The sequence below is a fragment of the Lethenteron reissneri genome, chromosome 67 (genome assembly GCF_015708825.2).
Source record: "Lethenteron reissneri isolate LAM-NWPU_2019-01 chromosome 67, ASM1570882v1, whole genome shotgun sequence".
In the NCBI taxonomy this organism is placed as follows: domain Eukaryota; kingdom Metazoa; phylum Chordata; class Hyperoartia; order Petromyzontiformes; family Petromyzontidae; genus Lethenteron; species Lethenteron reissneri.
In genome coordinates this window covers 4,894,639-4,915,343 of record NC_083845.1, presented here as the reverse complement: position 1 = coordinate 4,915,343, position 20,705 = coordinate 4,894,639, and the positions used below count along the sequence as shown (strand labels likewise).

Here is a 20,705-nt window from a genome sequence, read left to right as displayed (position 1 = left end):
CGGGCTGCATCGTCGTAATTGTCACTAAAAGCCACCTCCTCCTCTTCATCGTAAACGTAAAAACGGACTCTGGGATGGATGACGACGATGCCTCCTCCCGCAGGGAAGGATCCCCACTTCACCCACGCTACTCGCTATCATCGTCCTCCTCCTCCTCCTGACCCAGCACCAGAATCTACACCGCTTGGGTCCACCACGCAGGTCGAGTTGGGGGGGGGGGGGGGTGGATGCAAGCGCGCGTGTTGTGGCATGGTGACGGGGGGAGGAACGGACAGCGTGGTGGCCAAGATCAAGGTGACCGACAATTCTAGGATGTGGGGCAGAGCGACCCTGCTAACGCCGTGACGCAGCTCGCACCGCACCAACAGCACCGGCACAAACGGCATCGGCACGGAACCCCAAATGCTGTCACGACCACCGTGGTGGCCACAGTGGCACCACCCCTTAGCCAAACGTCGCCAGTCGTCCCCTACCACCATCACAACCCACGCCACAACCCACGCCGCCACCCAACCCCAACCCACCACCACCGTGGACACTGCCGAACCGCGTGCGGTGAAGAGGCGGTCGGCACGGCACATCACGCAACTCGTGCGGGGGTGGCTGGCGCTCCCGCGGGGGTTCCAATATCTCGGATATAGTTTAGTTTTTTTGTCTACGTTTTTTTTTTTTAAAAGGAAATTTCCGTTTAATTCGGAATAACAAGAATAACCAGAGCGATAACGATCGTCGTAATTATAATAATAAAAAAATGAAACCACAGCGGTAATGAAAGCGTCACCATGCACAATCTAAAAAGGAATAAAAAGCCGACGGTCGTCACCTCTCTTACATTTTGTTTAAAACCTGCGGCCACCACGGTAGCTCGGAGGTGCCCCGTGGGAGGGGGGGGGGGGCGGTGGAGGGTGGTGGGGGGACATCACTCACCCCCCCCCCCCTCGCAATTCCCCCCCAACCGACCGCCAGTGCGCGAGGACTCACTGACGATTCCCAAACTCAGCGGCCCCGGGGCAGCTGCGCCCGTTTGATTTGCGCTCTCCCCTGACGCTCGCGCGGGCGACTGGCAGCGCTACCCACTGCTCGCCCACCCCCCACCCCACCCCCACTTCCCCCCCCCATCTCCCTCCCCCCTCCTCCTGGAGAAGGCGCCACCCCAAGCACCGCCGCGTGACCGTTGAAGCCTTCGCGGATCGGCGGCAGCGGCGGCCCAAGGAAGCGGAGACGCCCGGCGGCGGAGGATGGCGTCCCCGGGGAGGCGGTTGTGGCGCTGGCGGGCGCCGTGACGGAGCGGGCGGGGCACCGAGCGAGCGGGCGAGCGAGCGAGAGCACCATGGTTGTCGCGACGCGTCGCGCGTGGAAGTGGCGCCGCCGCCGTTGCCGGGTGCGGCAACGCGCGCGGTCGTGACGCGGGAGGACCGAACGGCACGCGGGGCCGGGGTTGGCGGGGCGGGCGGGGGGGGGGCGATGGGGGGAGCACAAGCAGCGCCGGAGCTTCACTCGGAGTCGCTGGTCTCCGAGGAGCTGGAGCCGCTGGAGCTGGAGCTCTCCGAGGCGGAGGAGCTGCTGCTGCTGGCGCTGAGACGGCCGCCGGCCTCGCCCCCACCGTCTGAGGAAAGCGCAGCAGGCATTAGACACGCACACGGCTGACTACAGGCTGTTGGGGCGAGCATCTGTGAAGGCCGGCACGGCACACTAGCGCGGGTGGGTGGTCAGCACCACGCCCGGCCGCCTTTGTCTCCCCAGTGGCGAAGTTTACTACAGACAGTACCAGGTACTCATTTGATGCGGAGTCAACTTAGGGGAGGCCCAATCACAAACGCCGCTTTTCTACTGACACACCCGAGCACGGGCAGCGCCTTCACGGCACGGGTGGTCACCCACCAGCTATTTGCTGCGCCGAGCCCAAACCAAGCCCATGTTGAGGACTCATCTAGTCCACAATGTTCAACCACCACCACACTGCAGGTCACCCCACTGCAGGTCACCACACGGCAAGTCACCACACTGCAGGTCACCACACGGCTCTTTCTGCTTATTTCACTCCCACTGTTCCATTATCTTGGACCGGACTTACGACATTTCTAGACCGCCCACCCCCCACCCCTCGCCCCGCCCCCCCCTCGCCCCGCCCCCCCCTCGCCCCGCCCCCCCTCGCCCCGCCCCCCCCGCTGTCGCACCTTTCTTGGGCTTCTTGGCCGCGGCGCCGGCGGCGGTGGCGCCGGTTGCGCCGGGGTTGAGCTGTCCGCTCACATCCTGCAGTCGCTTCTCCAGCTCCCGCTTCTTCTCCTGAATCTCAGCCTTCAGCTTCCCCGCCTTCTTACCTGCTCGCGTACACAAAGACACACGCACGCGAAGAACACATTCGTTGGTGGACCGCATACAAATCTTGCGAAACTGCCTTCCCATAGGCGTCCAGGAGGGGCCGTACCCAGGCTCGCCACGAGAAGGTGGACCAACTCCATCCGTCCCAACAAAGGCGCCGTGTGTGCCAGGCCTCAATAGCTGCTGCTCGCTAACAGCACTTACCCCAACAACGGTCTGTTAAAGGCTACACGGGGAATCATTGTCCCACGCACGGAGCCACGGGCCGGCGAACTCACTGAAGGGCTTGCTGGGCTTCTTGCGCAGGCACGACACGACGTATCGCTCAAGCTCGCGCAGCGTCGACGGCTTCAGCGTCTCGAAGTCGATCTCGATCTCGTCGGGGTTGGACTCGCGCAGCGAGGGCTCGCGCGACTGGATGATGTGCACCACGCGGCCCAGCTTGTCGCCCGGCAGCTTGTTGATGTCCAGGCTCAGCTGCCGCTTTTCGTCGTAGGTCATCGGCCGCGAGTCTTCCTCCTCGTCCGAGTCGAAGGCGGGCGTCGCCGCGGCCGTGCCGCCCGCGCCGCCGCCGCCCCCCGCGGAGGCCGCGCCAGCCTTGGCCTTCCGGGTCGGCCTGCACGGGCATCGCGAGAGACGGTGGTGAGGGGGGGGGGAGGTTGGCGGGTAGCGGAAGTGAGACTCGTGTCACCGGCGGGGGGGGGGGGGGGCTGCGCAGGTCAACGACATGGGTGGCGCCTGCCCCGCAAGTAAGTTACCGCTCGTGCCATTCCTGTAGCGCAGCGGTGCCACGAAGGAGGGCAGCACACCGTGCGTCACAGGCAGATGTAGACTGCCAGTAGGGTGCGATGTTGCCGTGCCCAAAGACAATTGAGTAATTTGCCGCGTCGTTTTTCAAACGTGGACCACTACACAATGGCCTGCTACTCGTTTTAAAAAAAATATTCCCCCCACAGGATGGATAACGGCCACTGCGAAGCAGACGGTGCGCGTATTTGTGCAGTCAACGCACCGCACCGATAACCAGGGCGTGCCCTGCCAGATCCGAGCCACGAGCCTTTGCTACGAGCGGTAAACGCGCGACCGCAGGGACACGTCAACAGCGCGTCACCGGAAAAAACCACCCCGCGTCACCCGAGCCTTCGCCAGGGGCCTGCACGTGCACGCGGCCAACCAGCACGGCTCGCTTGCGCCGGTGGAAAAAAAAACTGGCGGCCGTCGTGTCCACCGAGGAGGGAATCAAAGGGGCCACGGGGGTGGAGGTGACGAGGAGTGAGGGGGTTAGGGCTGGGTGGGGGGAGGGTGTTACACGGCAACCCAACCGAGGCGACGGGCACCGTCCCCACCTGCTCGCGGCCGTGCCGGTCTTGGCGGGCGCCGCCTTCTTGGGCAGCCCTGGCTTGGCCTTGCCACCCTTGGCGATGGCGCCGCCGCCGCCGCCCTTCTTGTCGCCCTCGTCAGCCTCCTCCTTCTTGGCCTTGTCGGCCGCCTTGTCCTTGCGCTTCTTGTCCTTGTCCTTCTTCTCTCGCTTCTTCTTCGGCTTCGACACGGGAGGTTGCGACAGCGCCGCCAGCTGCTCGTGCAGAGCCTTTAGCTGCTCGGGAGGAGGGGAGGGCGGGGTGGGGGCGGGGGGCAGTGCGATGGGAGCGGGGGTCGCGCAGGGGCGGGATGGGGGAGGCGACACGGAGCACAGTTTTTGGACGGCAGGAGCGGGCGAGGCCACAGCGGGGCGAGTTGCACGGTGGGTCGTACGGACGCGTGTCGGTCGCGTGTCGTCGTCACGTATGACGATGGCGATGATGGAGTCGTACATATGCAAAAGATGTTTGCGTTTCTTACGACCCGGTACGTGCGTTAGTGTATAAGCCTTACGCGAAAAGAAAAATCGTGCTTTAATCATTCGGAGTGAGACCCCCCCCCACTGCTAAACTGATCGCTGGTTGTCTTTTTGAAAACTATTTTCATTTTACCAGGCAAGGCCCAATGAGCTATAGCTCAGTGGGGTCACCGTGCCGTTGAGGGGTCACCGTTCCCATGAGGAGGGGGTCACCGTGCCCTGGATCTGCACGGATCTCTGGTGATTAAGTGAGGGTGGATCACCCGCCCATCACACGGGATCAGGGACCCCACTCTCCACTGTGGTGGATGCGAGTGCGGCCACAACGATGAGCGGGGCAAGGTCAACGCACAGTCGCGCGCGGTTGGGTGGACGGGCAGGACAGGACGGTGGACAAACAGGTCAGTGGACAAGCAGGATGGTGGACATGCAGGACGGTGGACAAACAGGTGAGTGGACACGCAGGTGAGTGGACACGCAGGATGGTGGACACGCAGGTGAGTGGACACACGCACAGGTGAGTGGACGAGCAGGACGGTGGACACATGCAGGTGAGTGGACACACGCACAGGTGAGTGGACGAGCAGGACGGTGGACAAACAGGTGAGTGGACGAGCAGGTGAATGGACACACACAGGTGAGTGGACGAGCAGGTGAGTGGACACGCAGGACGGTGGACAAACAGGTGAGTGGACGAGCAGGTGAGTGGACACACACAGGTAAGTGGACGAGCAGGACGGTGGACAAACAGGTGAGTGGACACACGCACAGGTGATTAGGACATGCACAGGTGAGTGGACGAGCAGGACGGTGGACAAACAGGTGAGTGAACACGCAGGTGAGTGGACACGCAGGATGGTGGACACACGCACAGGTGAGTGGACGAGCAGAACGGTGGACACGCACAGGTGAGTGGACGAGCAGGACGGTGGACACACGCACAGGTGAGTGGACACGCAGGTGAGTGGACATGCAGGACGGTGGACACACGTGCACGTACACGCACACAAGACACCTGCTCCTGTAGCTCGGCGAGGCGGTTCGCTCGCTCCTTCTCGCTCTCGTCCGAGCTCTCGCTCTCCGCGCTGCTCTCCTCGGTGCTCTCGCTCTCCGAGGTCGGCAACACCGGCTCGGGGGGAGGGGGTGGCGCCGCGGGGGGCTGGGCCGGGCTGGCGCCCCCCCCAGCCTCGTCGGGCATCTTGGCGAAGCGCATTTCGAACATGTCCTGGGAAAAAACACGGAACCCGCCCCCACCGCGCACGATTTAACGGGCCCGCTGGGGCAAGCGTGCGCTTGCGAGCGGCGCCGACGGAGGACCGGGCCCACGGCACGCAAAGGGGTGGGGTGGCCAGCAGCAGCAGCACCACGTCCCAGAGGTCGCAAACGGGTTTTGATTCCTTACCCGTACCCGGCCGCACCAGGGTAAAAAACGGGTACCCGTACCCTACCCGATACCCGGCTACCCGTACCCGGCCGGGTATCGGGTAGGGTACGGGTACCCGATTGCGACCTCTGGGATGAAGCCATGTTGCGGGCGCGGGTGGGTTGATTCTAGGAACTTGAATTGTGAGAAGAGACAAGACGTTGGGAAATGAGTGACAACGGTTACTCACCAGTGACTCACGGCCTACCCGTACCCGGCCGCACCAGGGTCGCAAACGGGTACCCGTACCCGGCCGGGTACGTGTAGCCGGGTACCGGGTAGGGTACGGGTATCGGGTACCCGGTTGCGACCTCTGCCACGTCCTGGCTGCCTTAGTCTCTAAATGTCCAAGTGATACGTCACTCAGTTCAGCTATCATTTGCGATGGACAGGTCACTTCTGAAAAATAAGTTAATACCTCAGTGGGTTTTGCCTGGTAGGATGGTTTTGTTTGATTTGTACGTGTTTGGAAGATTTTCTTGGTTCTTATCGGTAAAGTCACGTAGAACGGAAGTAATAAAATAATAAAACATAATAAAATAATTCTCACGACGTTTCGACCACAACGCAAGCAGCCGTCTTCAGGTGAAAACCAGGTCTGTCGAGGCGACAGCGTGGCCGAAACGTCGTGAGAATTATTTAATGTTTTATTTTTATTATTTTATTACTTCCCTTCTACGTGACTTTACCGAAAGAACCAAGAAGATGAACCCCTGCAGTCACGAAAGCTTTGAATCGAAATTTGGAAGATTTGTTTACCTTTCTTGTACTTTACACTACTATCAAGTTTTTTTGTATTGTTAGTTGTTACGTTATTACCCGTCCCGACTGGACATCTGTGAAAAAGGGCTCCGTAGGTCATCGCATTCCTCCTCCTGCAGTATAAATATTCTTATTCCGTTTCCGTGTAGCACCAGGTCATCATTAACGACTAACTCGACCTAGGGGAGGCCAAGGACGGCGAGCGGGAATTTAACTCGGGTCGCCGAGATCGAAGCGGTGTGCTAACCACTGTGCCACCGCTACTCACACACGACGCCACCACCACCGTCACACCACTGAGATGACGGTGGAGCAATTGGGAGCAGGTGGCTCTTATTCTTTAGTTTGTTTATTTATAATATTGAGCACAGGCCCTAAAAGCCCACAACATCACGTGGCGAACAACAAAAACGGGCTATTAAGAGCAGTAATATATAAAAGTGTGGCAAGGGCCATAAATTGAGCACGGTTTTTACGAGCGACGGGGGGGAAATGGACCGTAAGAGGGAATTCCAAAATGGAGCGTTGAGAGGGAAGAAGGGAGGTGATCCTGCAGTGTATGGCACGCAGCGGCCCCCACGTGTCCCCCAGTGGCCCCCGCGTGTCTCCCAGTGACCCCCGCGTCTCCCAGTGACCCCCGCGTGTCTCCCAGCGACCCCCGCGTGTCTCCCAGCGACCCCCGCGTGTCTCCCAGTGACCCCCGCGTGTCTCCCAGTGACCCCCGTGTGTCTCCCAGCAACCCCCGCGTGTCTCCCAGTGACCCCCGCGTGTCTCCCAGTGACCCCCGTGTGTCTCCCAGCGACCCCCGCGTGTCTCCCAGCGACCCCCGCGTGTCTCCCAGTGACCCCCGCGTGTCTCCCGGTGACCCCCGCGTGTCTCCCAGTGACCCCCGTGTCTCCCAGCGACCCCCGCGTGTCTCCCGTGTGTCTCCCAGTGACCCCCGCGTGTCTCCCAGAGACCCCCGCGTGTCTCCCGTGTGTCTCCCACGTGTCTCCCAGTGACCCCCGCGTGTCTCCCAGTGACCCCCGTGTGTCTCCCAGCGACCCCCGCGTGTCTCCCAGTGACCCCCGCGTGTCTCCCAGTGACCCCCGTGTCTCCCAGCGACCCCCGCGTGTCTCCCGTGTGTCTCCCAGTGACCCCCGCGTGTCTCCCAGAGACCCCCGCGTGTCTCCCGTGTGTCTCCCACGTGTCTCCCAGTGACCCCCGCGTGTCTCCCAGTGACCCCCGCGTGTCTCCCAGAGACCCCCGCGTGTCTCCCGTGTGTCTCCCAGTGACCCCCGCGTGTCTCCCAGTGACCCCCGCGTGTCCCCCAGTGACCCCCGCGTGTCTCCCAGTGACCCCCGCGTGTCTCCCAGTGACCCCCGCGTGTCTCCCAGCGACCCCCGCGTGTCTCCCAGCGGCCCCCGCGTGTCTCCCAGCGACCCCCGCGTGTCTCCCAGCGACCCCCGCGTGTCTCCCAGTGACCCCCGCGTCTCCCAGTGACCCCCGTGTGTCTCCCAGTGACCCCCGCGTGTCTCCCAGTGACCCCCGCGTGTCTCCCAGCGACCCCCGCGTGTCTCCCAGTGACCCCCGCGTGTCTTCCAGTGACCCCCGCGTGTCTCCCAGTGACCCCCGCGTGTCTCCCAGCGACCCCCGCGTGTCTCCCAGCGGCCCCCGCGTGTCTCCCAGCGGCCCCCGCGTGTCTCCCAGCGACCCCCGCGTGTCTCCCAGTGACCCCCGCGTGTCTCCCAGTGGCCCCCGCGTGTCTCCCAGCGACCCCCGCGTGTCTCCCAGTGGCCCCCGCGTGTCTCCCAGTGGCCCCCGCGTGTCTCCCGGCGGCCCCCGCGTGTCTCCCGGCGACCCCCGCGTGTCTCCCAGTGACCCCCGCGTGTCTCCCAGCGACCCCCGCGTGTCTCCCAGTGACCCCCCGAGTCTCCCAGTGGCTCCCGTGTGTCTCCCAGCGACCCCCGCGTGTCTCCCAGTGACCCCCGCGTGTCTCCCAGTGGCTCCCGCGTGTCTCCCAGCGACCCCCGCGTGTCTCCCAGTGGCTCCCGTGTGTCTCCCAGCGACCCCCGCGTGTCTCCCAGTGACCCCCGTGTGTCTCCCAGTGACCCCCGCGTGTCTCCCAGCGACCCCCGCGTGTCTCCCAGTGGCTCCCGTGTGTCTCCCAGCGACCCCCGCGTGTCTCCCAGTGACCCCTCGAGTCTCCCAGAGACCCCTCGAGTCTCCCAGCGACCCCCCGAGTCTCCCAGTGGCTCCCGTGTGTCTCCCAGTGGCCCCCGCGTGTCTCCCAGTGTCTCCCAGTGGCCCCCAGTGACCCCCGCGTGGCTCCCAGTGGCTCCCGCGTGTCTCCCAGTGGCTCCCGCGTGTCTCCAAGTGGCTGGCTGTACCTGCAGCTTGCGCGCCATGGCCACCACCTCGTGGTCGGGCGGGTTGTACTTGTAGCAGTTGGAGAACATGAGACGCACGTCGCTCGCAAACTCCTGCGCGTCCTGGTACTCGCGTCCGTCCATCTTGTGCTGCGCAGAGCGGGAAACCCACGTGTCATCATCGTCGTCATCATCGTCATCATCATCGTCATCATCGGCCAGTACACCCAATGGCGTTGTCGCCGCATGCCCAGCACCTACCTGGGCACACGAGTTGATTTCACCGCTCCGTCTCCCAGGTGGAGGGTCTCTCTCGGGGACACGTTGTGTTCCGTGGTTGCCGCTCCGTTATTACTTTCGACCGTCGGCCATCGTCCCCCTTTTGGCCGCGACGCATCCTAAACCGAGCCCCATCGACTTTTCTTCACACTTTGAAAGGCGTCATTTAACCTGCGTGACTTCTCTAAATCCGTTGCGTGTTCTTCTTGTCGTCTCTCGGTGTAATGCCACGCATGCTTCATCGTCATCGTCTATCCACTTCTGGATGAAGATCATTATCGTGTTATTCACCAGTGTGTGTTCTCCAATCAGCATGTTCCTCTGTTTCAGTCTAATTGCCAGCATGCGTCTCTCCGCGTGTCGCTGCGCATAGTTCACCTTCTGTTCGTTACGTTTGGCGAACGACCGCGATCTTTCTGAACCAAGCTTCACGGCAGGCTGCGTACGCCAACTGACTCAACACGACCTATAAACTATTTAAACTATTTTAATTTTATCCACTGAGCTACATTGCTCTTTTTCAGAAGCGACCTAGCCTCATATGAAAGCTCAACAAAGTGGCTCATCATCGGGTGGAAATTTATAGCAGCATCCAAATACTATAAACGCACGTCGATTCTAAATGCGGGGAGAAAGTATACGGAGGACCCGCAGAGAAAAATCCACACAACCACGCGGAAAGAGACATGCCAACTCCAAATATACAACAGGCATCAGGGTCGGGATCGAACCCACGACCACCTGCATACCAGGCGAGGTAGTGAACATCTCCTAGCCACCGTGATGATGATGAGAGAGAGACACGCAAACTCCAAATATACAACAGGCATCAGGGTCGGGATCGAACCCACGACCACCTGCATACCAGGCGAGGTAGTTAACATCTCCTAGCCACCGTGATGATGAGAGAGAGAGAGACACACGCAAACTACAAATATATAGCAGCAGGCGTTAGGGTCGGGATCGAACCCACAACCACCTGCATACCAGGCGAGGTAGTTAACATCTCCTAGCCACCGTGATGATGAGAGAGAGATGCAAACTCCAAATATACAGCAGCAGGCGTCAGGGTCAGGATCGAACCCACGACCACCTGCATACCAGGCGAGGTAGTTAACATCTCCTAGCCACCGTGATGATGATGAGAGAGAGAGAGACGCAAACTCCAAATACACAGCAGCAGGCGTCAGGGTCAGGATCGAACCCACGACCACCTGCATACCAGGCGAGGTAGGGTATAATACATCTCACACATTTGGAGCCGAGCGTTCCGAAAACCGCTCCCACCATGTTGCTCTCGTCTACCTCTTTCGTTTCATCGAACTTTGACCCCCGCGGTCCGAGTTACAACAGCTGCCCGCTGGCTTCAAAGTCACTCTGTCGCGTCTCTCTCTCCCGACTGGCGTCTCCACTTGTCGGCAGAGGTCGCAATCGGGTACCCGATACCCGTACCCTACCCGATACCCGTCTACCCGTACCCGGCCGGGTACGGGTACCCGTATGCGACCCTGGTGCGGCCGGGTACGGGTAGGCCGTGAGTCACTGCTGAGTAACCGTTTGCCACTCATTTCCTAACGTCTTGTCTCTTCTCACAATTCAAGTTCCTAGAATCAACCCACCCGCGCCTGCAACAAGGCTTCATCCCAGAGGTCGCAATCGGGTACCCGTACCTGTACCCTATCCGATACCCGGCCGGGTACGGGTAGCCGGGTATCGGGTAGGGTACGGGTACCCGTTTGCGACCCTGGTGCGGCCGGGTACAGGTAAGGAATCAAAACCCGTTTGCGACCTCTGCTTGTCGGGCTCACGCGCTGCAACGCGGCGACGCTTTCTGCGTTTGATCCGGTTTATGCCGAGCCCCACTTGGCAGCCTGGGCCCAGCCCAGGGGTCGGCAACTTTTGTCTCTTCGACGAGTGCTTCGTGATGTTATTTATTGAGGGCCACCGTCTCGCGTATTCTCATGTGCATTGGCATCTCTCGAAATAGTTTTTTTACCGAAAAAGAAAAAGGCTCTTGTGATTTTGGTTTGCCGTGCATAACCACCAGAGCCCGGCCAACACTCAACACGGAAGGCTTGCGCCGAGCAAACTCGCACGCTGAACGAGCGAGCGAGCGCCAGGGAAGGGCGACGCAAGCGTCTCACCTTGATGGTGCTGAGGTCCATGGGGTGCTTGATGATGTCGTGGTAGTCGTGCAGGCCCAGCGCGTCCGCGTCCACAGGCTTGTAGAAGGGCCATGCGTAGGCCGCGTGCTTCTTGGCGAACATCTCCTTCAGGATGGAGCTGCAGTGCTTCAGCTGCTCGGGTGCCGGGAGTTTGCTCTTCTTGCTGGCGGGCGGGGACGGGACGGAAGCCGCCACGGCCGCGGCTGCAGCGGCCGCCACGGCCGCCGCTGCTGCAGCGGCGGCTGCCGCCTGCTGAGAGTCGGGCATCTCCTTGCGGGCCTTGCCGCGGCCGCCCTCCTTGCGGGCGGGCGCCTTGGTCGGTTTGAAGTCGGCGGCGGCAGGAGGGGAGGCCTCGCCGCTCTCGGGAGGCGTGGTGCTCGGCATGGGCGTGGTGGTGTCAGCTTTCCGCTTCACGCCCTTCTTCACCTGCGACAAGGGAGGCGGGGGACGCACACAGGGAGTGGTGGGCGGATCACTCGGGGAGCTTCCAGCGACCGCCGATGAAGAGAGGTCATCTGCGGCGGCGTGCATCCATCTGTACACGTGCGCGCACGTAGCCAACCGTGCTAATTTCAACGCCTCCCGTGTGCGCGGCATGCACGGTACGTCACGTGCAGAGAAAGTGCGGCGGAATTGTGGGTGGCGAGAACGTGGTGGCTCGTGGGTGGCGAGCGTGGTTGAGTGTGGGTAGGAGGGCGACGGGTTGAGAGCGGTGCGGTGGATCGCGGGCAGCGAGCGTGTCGCATCGCGGCTCGCCCGTGCGGTTCAACGCGAGCGGCATCGCGGGCGGCGCGTCGTTTGTCGCGGGTGACGTGAGCGGGGCCGGCACCTTTGACACGGGTTGCGCCGGCACCTGCCCCAGCGCGGGCACGGACGTCGACGTCACCGCTGGCCCTGCCGGCGCCGACGTCCCCGCACCCGCCACGGGCCTCAGCTGCTGCGCGGGGGGCGGCGCGGAGCTGGGAGGGGGCGCCGGGCGGGGCAAGGGCGGCCGCGTCGACACCACCCGCTGCGCCGCCTGGGGCCCGGCCTGCGGCGTCAGCTGGGCCGCCGCCCTGGGGCCCTGCGGGGTTCCGCCCCTCGCCGCCTGAGGTCCCCCGCCCCCCCTCGCTCCCTGGGGGCCCCCGCCCCCCCTCGCTCCCTGGGGGCCCCCCCCGCCCCTCGCCGCCTGAGGTCCCCCGCCGCCCCTCGCTCCCTGAGGGCCCCCGCCCCTGGCCCCCTGAGGGCCCCCCCCGCCCCTCGCCGCCTGAGGGCCCCCGCCCCTGGCGCCCTGAGGGCCCCCCCCCCGGGGGCTCTGCTGGGGGCCCGCCCGGGCGGGCTGCGGGGCGGCGGCCTTCGGGACCTGGGGGGCGGGCGCGGGGGCGGCCGGGGCGTGGGCGGGGGTGCCGGGGGGGGAGGCGGGCGACGCGTGGTTGGGCTGGGGTGCGGGCGTCTGGGCGGGCGCTACCGACGTGGGGGTGGACCCCCCCGAGGAGGCGGCCGAGGCGGCCGCGGCGGCGGAGGCGGCGCGGGGAGGCCGGGTCGACGTAGGGGCGGCCCCCCTTTGCGGGGCGGATGGGCCCCCCTGGGCCTCCTCCTCCGGGCTCTGTGACTCCACGCTGGTTGCTGAAACACGGCACAGCGATCGCGGTCAGAGGTGGCAGGTCAGTGTTAGACTCGGTGAGCAGCAGTAACGATTGTAATTATCATCGAGTCTCAAGCCTCTGTCCCACGAGGGTTAGACACGTGAAGGAAGCAGGTATCTGCTGACGACGCTGTGTTACATATCATCAAGTTTTGCGTCAAAGTAGATCCCATATCCAAGAGGAGGGTCCTTGTCTATCGCGAGGTGTCTGTACCGCCCCCCCATCCCCGTCGTTTGCATCCTGTATTGGGCTTTGGTTTAATGAAAAAGCGATTACATATAACAATAAAAAAGCACCGATATTTTGAAACGCACAGGAACCGAAACGCAACGGCGCTTAAGAGGGGGCGCTATGCATGCGTAGCGAGCAGTAGGCCTCGGCAAGGTAAGGTAAAAGTTAAAAGGTAAAAACAACGAGCCTACCTTTACCCTACCTTTTACCTTACCCATGTCGACACCTTTACCTTTACCCTTTTACCCGATAAAAAGGGTAAATTACCTTACCTTGCCGAGGCCTAGCGAGCAGAGCAGCCGCGCCGTGACTCAACGGCGGCCAGAGTGCCGCTTTCTCCGCGGCCTACCGGCCTACTGGCCGGCCGTACTCACCGGTATTCTTGCGGCCGCGGCCCTTGGCTGCCTTAGGCGCCGGCTGCTGCAGCTCAATTTCATCCTGGGGCATCTCTGCCACCTTCTGCAGGAAGAACTTCTCCAGGCTTTGCGCCATCAGCACGATGTCGTCACTCGGCTGGTGGCGAGTGGGGAGGTGGAGGAGGGGGGGGGGGGGGCGGTCAGGTGAGATGCCAGCGATACGACCACAAGGCCAGCACAAGCGGAGCGAGCTCCAACAAAGTAGATTTTTCTTCTTGGTTCTTTGGGTAAAGTCACGTAGAAGGGAAATAATAAAATAATAAAAATATTTCCCTTCTACGTGACTTCACCGAAAGAACCAAGAGGATGAATCCCTGCAGTCACGAAAGCTTTAAATGGAAAAAGAATGAAATTTTTTTTTTATCAAAAACATTTCATCTTGAAAATCCTTGGAGATGGAATTCATCTCGTTTGTAAGGGGGGTCCCAGGGTAGCAACTGATCCACACACAGCGTATGCACCCTCATAAGGAATATAGATTTGCAAAGGGCACTTCAATGGCCCTGCAATCTCAAAGCACTTAGCATCACACGTCCCATCTCCATCATTCTAAATGTGCTGCTTCGGTCCCTCTTGCTTAGCCAAGGGGTCCCCCCCCAAACAATGACAGCTGTCCCCGTGTGGCCCAAGGCGATGCAGCACCGACCTGCAAGTGAGTATTATAGTTTGTCTCCGCCATAGGAATGGAGAATCACCACCACCACCGACTCAGGACTGTACTCAGACACTCATTCGAGCGGGAAATCGCTCCGGCTGTTCTAGCAAACGCGACGCCACATGTACGCACCGCACTCGTGCACCGAACGTGCACACGGGACTCTTGCACCGATAGTGCGTACATTGATCGTGTGTACGGCACTCTTGCACCGATAGTGCGTACATTGATCGTGTGTACGGCACTCTTGCACCGCGCCCGTTTACCTCGACAGGCTAAAGCTGTGGCCTGCGCGGGGTGGGCGAGTGTGTGACGCTCACCCTGTTGTAGATGTAGCAGTTTGTAAACATGGTGCTGAAGTCCTGGATGCACTCCACTGCCGTCCAGTAGTAGTTGGACTCGAGCCGCTTTTTGATGGTCCCCATGTCCATGGGGTTCTTGATGATCTCGTAGTAATCCTGCGCGCACAGAAACACCGCAGCTCGTTCGCGCAAATCCTTGCACGGCGGAGGAGCTCGCCTGACCATCGGGCCCTATATCTCCCCCCCTCCCGCCCCCCCACGGTGAACGGTCCCCGATTCAGGGGTCACGGATCACTCAACTGAACGTTTTTACTGTCATACCGATTGCTGCATCATGCGCGCGGGCGGTCCGTCTCCTACGCAAAAGCGGGCCTCGTCTGATAAAGATTCCCCTCGCCTCCCATTCATCGGGGCTGTTACAAATCACTTTAAGTTCCGTTACTGATAACTGCACAAAACAACCGTTAAACATGTGGCCCGCATTATTTGGTTACTTTCGGAGCTAGATCGTGTAGCTATAATCCCAAGTTCTACACGTAATTATAATTAAAATATTGGCATTACATACCTGCACGACCTAACCCAAAAGAAACGAATTATGAATCGTGACACCGGCCGTGAAAGCCAACGTATCGGATTAAGATGACCCGCGCCTATTGAAATATCGAGCAGAAAACACACCGCGTTTACCGTTCAAACTGGGAAGCCAATTGGGAGCTGCCAGTGGTGCCACGGTGAGCAGCTCACGACCGGAACTGCAATCTAACAACTCGCCGGTCCCGTTCAATCTCCCGGTGCGCGCAGTTGAAACGATGGGGGCAGGTTTCTGAAATCCCCAACACCACTGCCACTGCCTTCGTTCACCCAGAAAAATGAACTCGCAAGCCCAGGTGGACTATTCCGCGTCAGTTGTACATTCCATCACCAGCACACGTTTTATTCATATTATCTGTATTATATTTTCTGTATCTCAATCAGCTCGAGCCTCCTATAAATCACGCACCTTCCATGTGGCCACCCCCACTCCGAATCCCTCCCCTCTCATCCATACATCTATAATCTCACTCGGCTCTGGAGGAACACTGGCGAACGAAATGGAACAACGTGGATGTCCAGAATAAACACCTCCCCATTCAAGACCCCAAACATCACCCACCTCCCGGAAGACACCGGTTGTGTAACCATTAACCGCATCACAAGATCGAAAGGACGATGCGCACATCTCCTTCACGAATGTAAAAACTAAAGACCCAAACTATGGACCACGTAGTAAACCCCTGTAGTTCTAGATTTGGCCCTCCCCCTCTTCAACCATTATATATACGGAGTGGTAGCTCTTGTAATCTCTCATTTACTTGAAACAGCTGTCGTGGCTGTGACGGTTCCACCTGAAGACGGAAGCTTGTGTTGCCTCCGAAACGTCGTGATTTTTATTTTATTTTACTTTTATTAATTTAAATTTTTTACCTACGTGACTTTACCGAAAAAAACTAAGAATATGAATCCCTGTAGTTCTCCTTTAACAGATGAACAGCAAAACTATAAACTCTCTCCTGAAAACATCTCGTGGCTGGCAGACCTCAACAATGGCATTCAGCGCCTGAACATATTGCCATACCCAAGAATCGAATCAATACCTCTCCATCTAAAGCAGCGCAAATCACGCAACTTGTGTGTGCCCCTCCCCCACCCAACCACTCCCGAGTCCCTCTCCTCTCATCTATACATCTCTATCTCATCTCAATCGGCCCAAGCCTCCCTTAAATCACGTGGCTTTTGTGGCAACCCCCCAACCCTGAGGTCCCTTCGCCTCTCCCTGCCTCTCCCCCTCTGTAAAAGCAGACGCGAGCTCACCACTGCTTGCTTCATCCTACTCTCTTCCCCGCCCCCGCTCATTATCACCCTCTCATCCCCGCCATCTGCATGACATCCTTGACTCGACTTCCCTTCCCGTTGGGTGGCACACACACACAGTGGGTACAACATTTAAATTTCGATTTAAAGCTTTCGTGACTGCAGGGATTCATCTTCTTGGTTCTTTCGGTAAAGTCACGTAGAATGGAAATAATAAAATAATACAAATAAAACATAATAAAATAATTCTCACGACGTTTCGGCCACAACGCAAGCAGCCGTCCTCAGGTGGAGAACAGGTCTAAGCTTAAATAGTCGCTCCAAGCCTGGGGCGTGCCATTCAGACTCTGTCTTCTCGACAGACCTGTTCTCCACCTGAGGACGGCTGCTTGCGTTGTGGCCGAAACGTCGTGAGAATTATTTTATTATGTTTTATTTGTATTATTTTATTACTTCCCTTCTACGTGACTTTACCGAAAGAACCAAGAAGATGGGTACAACATGTTATATTCTCTCATATGTGCTGTCGATCTCGTTTGCTCCGCATCACTTGTACTGTCCGACCCCCCTATGTTTTGCGCTCACGCTTTGTCTGCTTGTCCCTCTCATTTTGCATTGCTCATATCCGTTGTTCCATCAGCATCCGATGCGCGTGTAGCAAGAGGAATTTTTTCAATCTAATTTAATTGTCAAATCCATGCATCGCTGGATGCCTTGTGGAACGTTCAACCGGGAGATGGATCTACAAGTTATTTAAAGGGTTAAACTGGCACTGCCCGAGCATTTGCACGGGATACACGGTGGCGTTACCACAGAGAACTTTATCCCACCCGTGCATCAGCCAGCAAAACTTGTTTTACAATATAGTATGAAAACGATGCATTTATCGTTGCCTAGTGGCACGTTGCATAGGGAGACAGATCTACAAGTTATTTCATTGCATTTCCACGTGTTCAGGCTCTTGTCTGCTTATTCACATTCATCCGTTATCTTAATCCCCCCCCTCCCCAGGGTTGCATTTCGTAAGTTTTACACAATTTAAACAGACTGCTGCCGCCACTAACGATGGGTTTTTGGACCCGTGGATGTGCGGCAATGATAGGGTTGGAAACGGTCGCTAAATTGGGGCGCCACGATGGCGAGATGTTATCTGCCTCGCCTGGTATGCAGGAGGTCGTGGGTTCGATCCCGACCCTGACGCCTGTTGTATATTTGGAGTTTGCGTATTCTCCCTGTGGTGGCGTGGATTTTTCTCCGGGTTCTCTGGTTTTTCCCTCCACATTTAGAATCAACATTATGCGCTTAGAGTAATTTGGCTTTCGATTTAAAGCTTTCGTGACTACAGGGATTCATCTTCTTGGTTCTTTCGGTAAAGTCACGTAGAATTGAAATAATACAATTAAAACATAATAAATTATTTTATTATGTAGTATTTTTATTATTTAATATTTCCATTCTAAAACATAATAACAAAAAATTATTATGTTAAATTTGTTTTATTTTATTATTTCCATTCTATTTGACTTTACCGAAAGAACCAAGAAGAGTAATTTGGCTGTTATACATTTCCATGTGATAAGCCACTTCGTTGAACCAGAGGGTTTGGAAGAGCAATACATCTCGAAGATCAAGAAGCCACCACGGCCAAAGCTGTTGATGACTCCGCATCTCATTGCTACCAAAGCTCTCTCCACCCTCCGCCAGATACCACAGATGCTGCACAGTCGCGACACGCAGGGAACTCCAGGTTCTGGCCTCAGTCTCCCACCATATGGCCAATGGTCTTATTCTTAATTCGCCAATATACAGGGTGCCCCAAAAGTCAGGATACGCGAGGTTACTTAATCTATTTGAACACTGGCATTAAAGCATTTTAATTTTCGATTTAAAGCTTTCGTGACTGCAGGTATTCATCTTCTTGGTTCTTTCGGTAAAGTCACGTAGAAGGGAAATAATAAAATAATAAAAAAACAACTTCATAAAATAATTCTCACGACGTTTCGGCGCCCTTCCCCCCTTCCAACCCAGCTTAAATATACACTCCAAGCGTGGTGGTGTTTCATTCAGATGCTGTCTCCCCGACAGACCTGGTCTTCACCTGAGGACGGCTGCTTACGTGACTTTACCGAAAGAACCAAGAAGATGAGCATTTTAATTGTAAATTCTTTAATATTTTATCCGTTATTAATGTCAATTTTCCTTCTTCATTTTTTAGATGGCATTTAGAAAGCTCGAGAATTGAAATGAAGCATAATCAATGAATGTTCAAAGATTACACCTGTAAACTTAAAAAAGTCCTTAATTTATTTCAAAAGACAAATCATGCGTGCATGAATGTTAATGGCAGTCGTTAAAATAAATGAAATAGCCATTTGTCACTTGTTAATATAAATGTAATATCCCTGTACGATCCTGACTTTTGGGCCATCCTGTATGACGTAAAAAATAATGCCCTTTATTCATCCAGGAAATTCCTGAATGAATCTCACGAAATTTCCAGGAGGGCTCTTGCACGTGGTATTCACAATATTCTTATTGCACAAGGCGATGACAAAAGGCGCTGTGTGTTTCACAGACGGGGACAGTCTGCCAGTCGGGAGCGATGTTATGATGTGGGTTTTACAGTTAGGTAATTTGCAGGTAAATTTTTTCACATTTCGGCGTGCACAATTGCCTTCCGAGTCTTTTTCGAATGACGTCATGGGATCTTGAACGCCCAACGTGACCTACGGCGCGTAGTTTTTTTTTTGTTTACGGTTAATACGCATTGTAGTCTTTACCAAGGCAGCCCGCTGGATTTGAACGGCAAACCTCTGCAATAAGCGGTGGCCGCGCAACTGCTGAGATCGCGCGACCCAATCCCATATTATAAAGCCCGCCGCTTACGCAGACAACATGCGAACGTTACTGCTTGGACCAACGCGGCAGCGAGACGAACAACCGAGACAAAAACGAGATGGACAGAACCGGACAATAATGCAGCGGACTACTAAATATGCAACATGAGCCAGTACACAGACAGGAGAGAGTCTAACGCACTTCTAGGGAGAGTACAAATGCAAATTATTATTAACGCTAAACAGAGCACAAATTCAGCCCAAATTTGGAATCCAACAGACATATTCGTAAGTGCTACCTCATTGCAGAATTGAGAGTAAAGCAGCAGTCAGGGTGATTGATGATCCAGCACTCACCTACTCACAACAGCCACTCGCTCGCTGGCAGTCAGTCGCCTCCTTATGACCGTCTTCTATCGCTACTAACGTAATTTACTGATCCCATGAAATCTGCTCGTGAATATCTCCACCCATGTTGAGGACTCTGGTCTAGCAGACTGTTTCATCTGATCCACAGTGTTCAACCACCATCCATGAATACTCACTCACCAGGCCTACCTCACTTTTCAACCTGCTTATTCCCTAGCACTGCTCAACTTTTGCGATGCCCTCCCATAATCTCTCATCCGTCAAGTTCTTACGATAACCTCGCTCGATCCAAGAAGCGCGTTACACCTCTGACAACAGTGCTGTTTGTTGCTGCCCATTTGACGTTTTGGGCCTGTGCTCAGCAACTATGCTTGTATTAAAAAAAATCAGTATACAAGACAGAAACCACAAGTATGGACACGAGAGGTTTAAACTTCTCTCCTAGCGAGAGGTGGGTGCAGACGGGGGCGGTGGAAATAATTTACGCAAATCTGCAGCGAGGGCCTCCCTTATTATTGGGAAATAAAATTATCCTCGTGCGACACACTTCAGAGGGAACAGAGTTTAAAGTGGATTATTTACTCTCGTCATTAACTGCATTGTAAGAATTTTTTATCGCTCCCATTTACTTCACAACAAGAGATTGGAATCGCCATCCACTTGTCAATAACGAACTGTATCGACTCGGTGCCGGGGAGTGGAATCGTTGCGACTCTTCAGGAACAGACTGCATCCCCCCCCCCCATCTCTTCAACTGCTCACCACATTCCACAAGAGCAAACGCCGTACGACACAAACTTATACAAAAGGCTGACGTTTCAGGGAAATGGCCCTTCTGCATAGCAGAGCAAAGTGAAACGACAGCCCACTTGCACATTTTGTTTCTGCTGAAAAGCAGAGATGATGACAAAACGCGGTGAACCCGGTGCATTGCCGCCAACTTTTAAATGTTGCCACTACTCGATCTGTGCTTTAAAATACATTTGGCCGGTGTGGAAAAGGTAGGCCAAAGTTATTAAGCTAAAAATAAACTTCATTTTTATTTTACCAGGTAAGGCCCACTACGCTATATAGCTCTTTTTCAGAAGCAACCTTGCTATCACAAATGATAGCTCAAACAAGTGGCTTATTACGTGGAAATGCATTGCAGGCAAATACTCTACACACACATTGATTATAAATGTGGAGGAAAAAACTGAAAATCCGGAGAAAAATCCACGTGACCAACGGGAGAGACACGCACATTCCAAATATACAGCAGCAGGCATCAGGGTCGGGAT

The 20,705-nt window shown here is 56.7% G+C and overlaps 2 protein-coding genes across 5 annotated transcripts in view; one reads left to right on the top strand and one right to left on the bottom strand.

The window, feature by feature from the left end:
• Positions 1 to 640: 640 nt before the first annotated feature.
• The window catches only part of LOC133360150 (bromodomain-containing protein 3-like), a 22,597-nt gene continuing 2,532 nt past the window's right edge, over positions 641 to 20,705 (bottom strand). For 2 of the 4 annotated variants that reach the window (XM_061578741.1, XM_061578742.1), the window contains exons 3-12: positions 14,384 to 14,521; positions 13,367 to 13,505; positions 11,966 to 12,741; positions 11,116 to 11,562; positions 8,714 to 8,842; positions 5,160 to 5,384; positions 3,669 to 3,916; positions 2,601 to 2,938; positions 2,178 to 2,321; positions 641 to 1,606 (exon numbers count right to left, since the gene is read on the bottom strand). In XM_061578741.1, coding sequence (XP_061434725.1) covers positions 1,494 to 1,606; positions 2,178 to 2,321; positions 2,601 to 2,938; positions 3,669 to 3,916; positions 5,160 to 5,384; positions 8,714 to 8,842; positions 11,116 to 11,562; positions 11,966 to 12,741; positions 13,367 to 13,505; positions 14,384 to 14,521 — 2,697 coding nt within the window. In that variant the 3' untranslated portion in view covers positions 641 to 1,493. The remainder of the gene's footprint in view (positions 1,607 to 2,177; positions 2,322 to 2,600; positions 2,939 to 3,668; positions 3,917 to 5,159; positions 5,385 to 8,713; positions 8,843 to 11,115; positions 11,563 to 11,965; positions 12,742 to 13,366; positions 13,506 to 14,383; positions 14,522 to 20,705) is intronic. The other 2 variants (XM_061578743.1, XM_061578744.1) reach the window with 2 other exon arrangements.
• LOC133360169 (basic proline-rich protein-like) overlaps positions 10,523 to 20,705 on the top strand; it is a gene marked incomplete at its 3' end in the record, with an annotated part of 142,048 nt that continues 131,865 nt past the window's right edge. Inside the window, exon 1 of the mRNA XM_061578774.1 lies at positions 10,523 to 10,620. The remainder of the gene's footprint in view (positions 10,621 to 20,705) is intronic.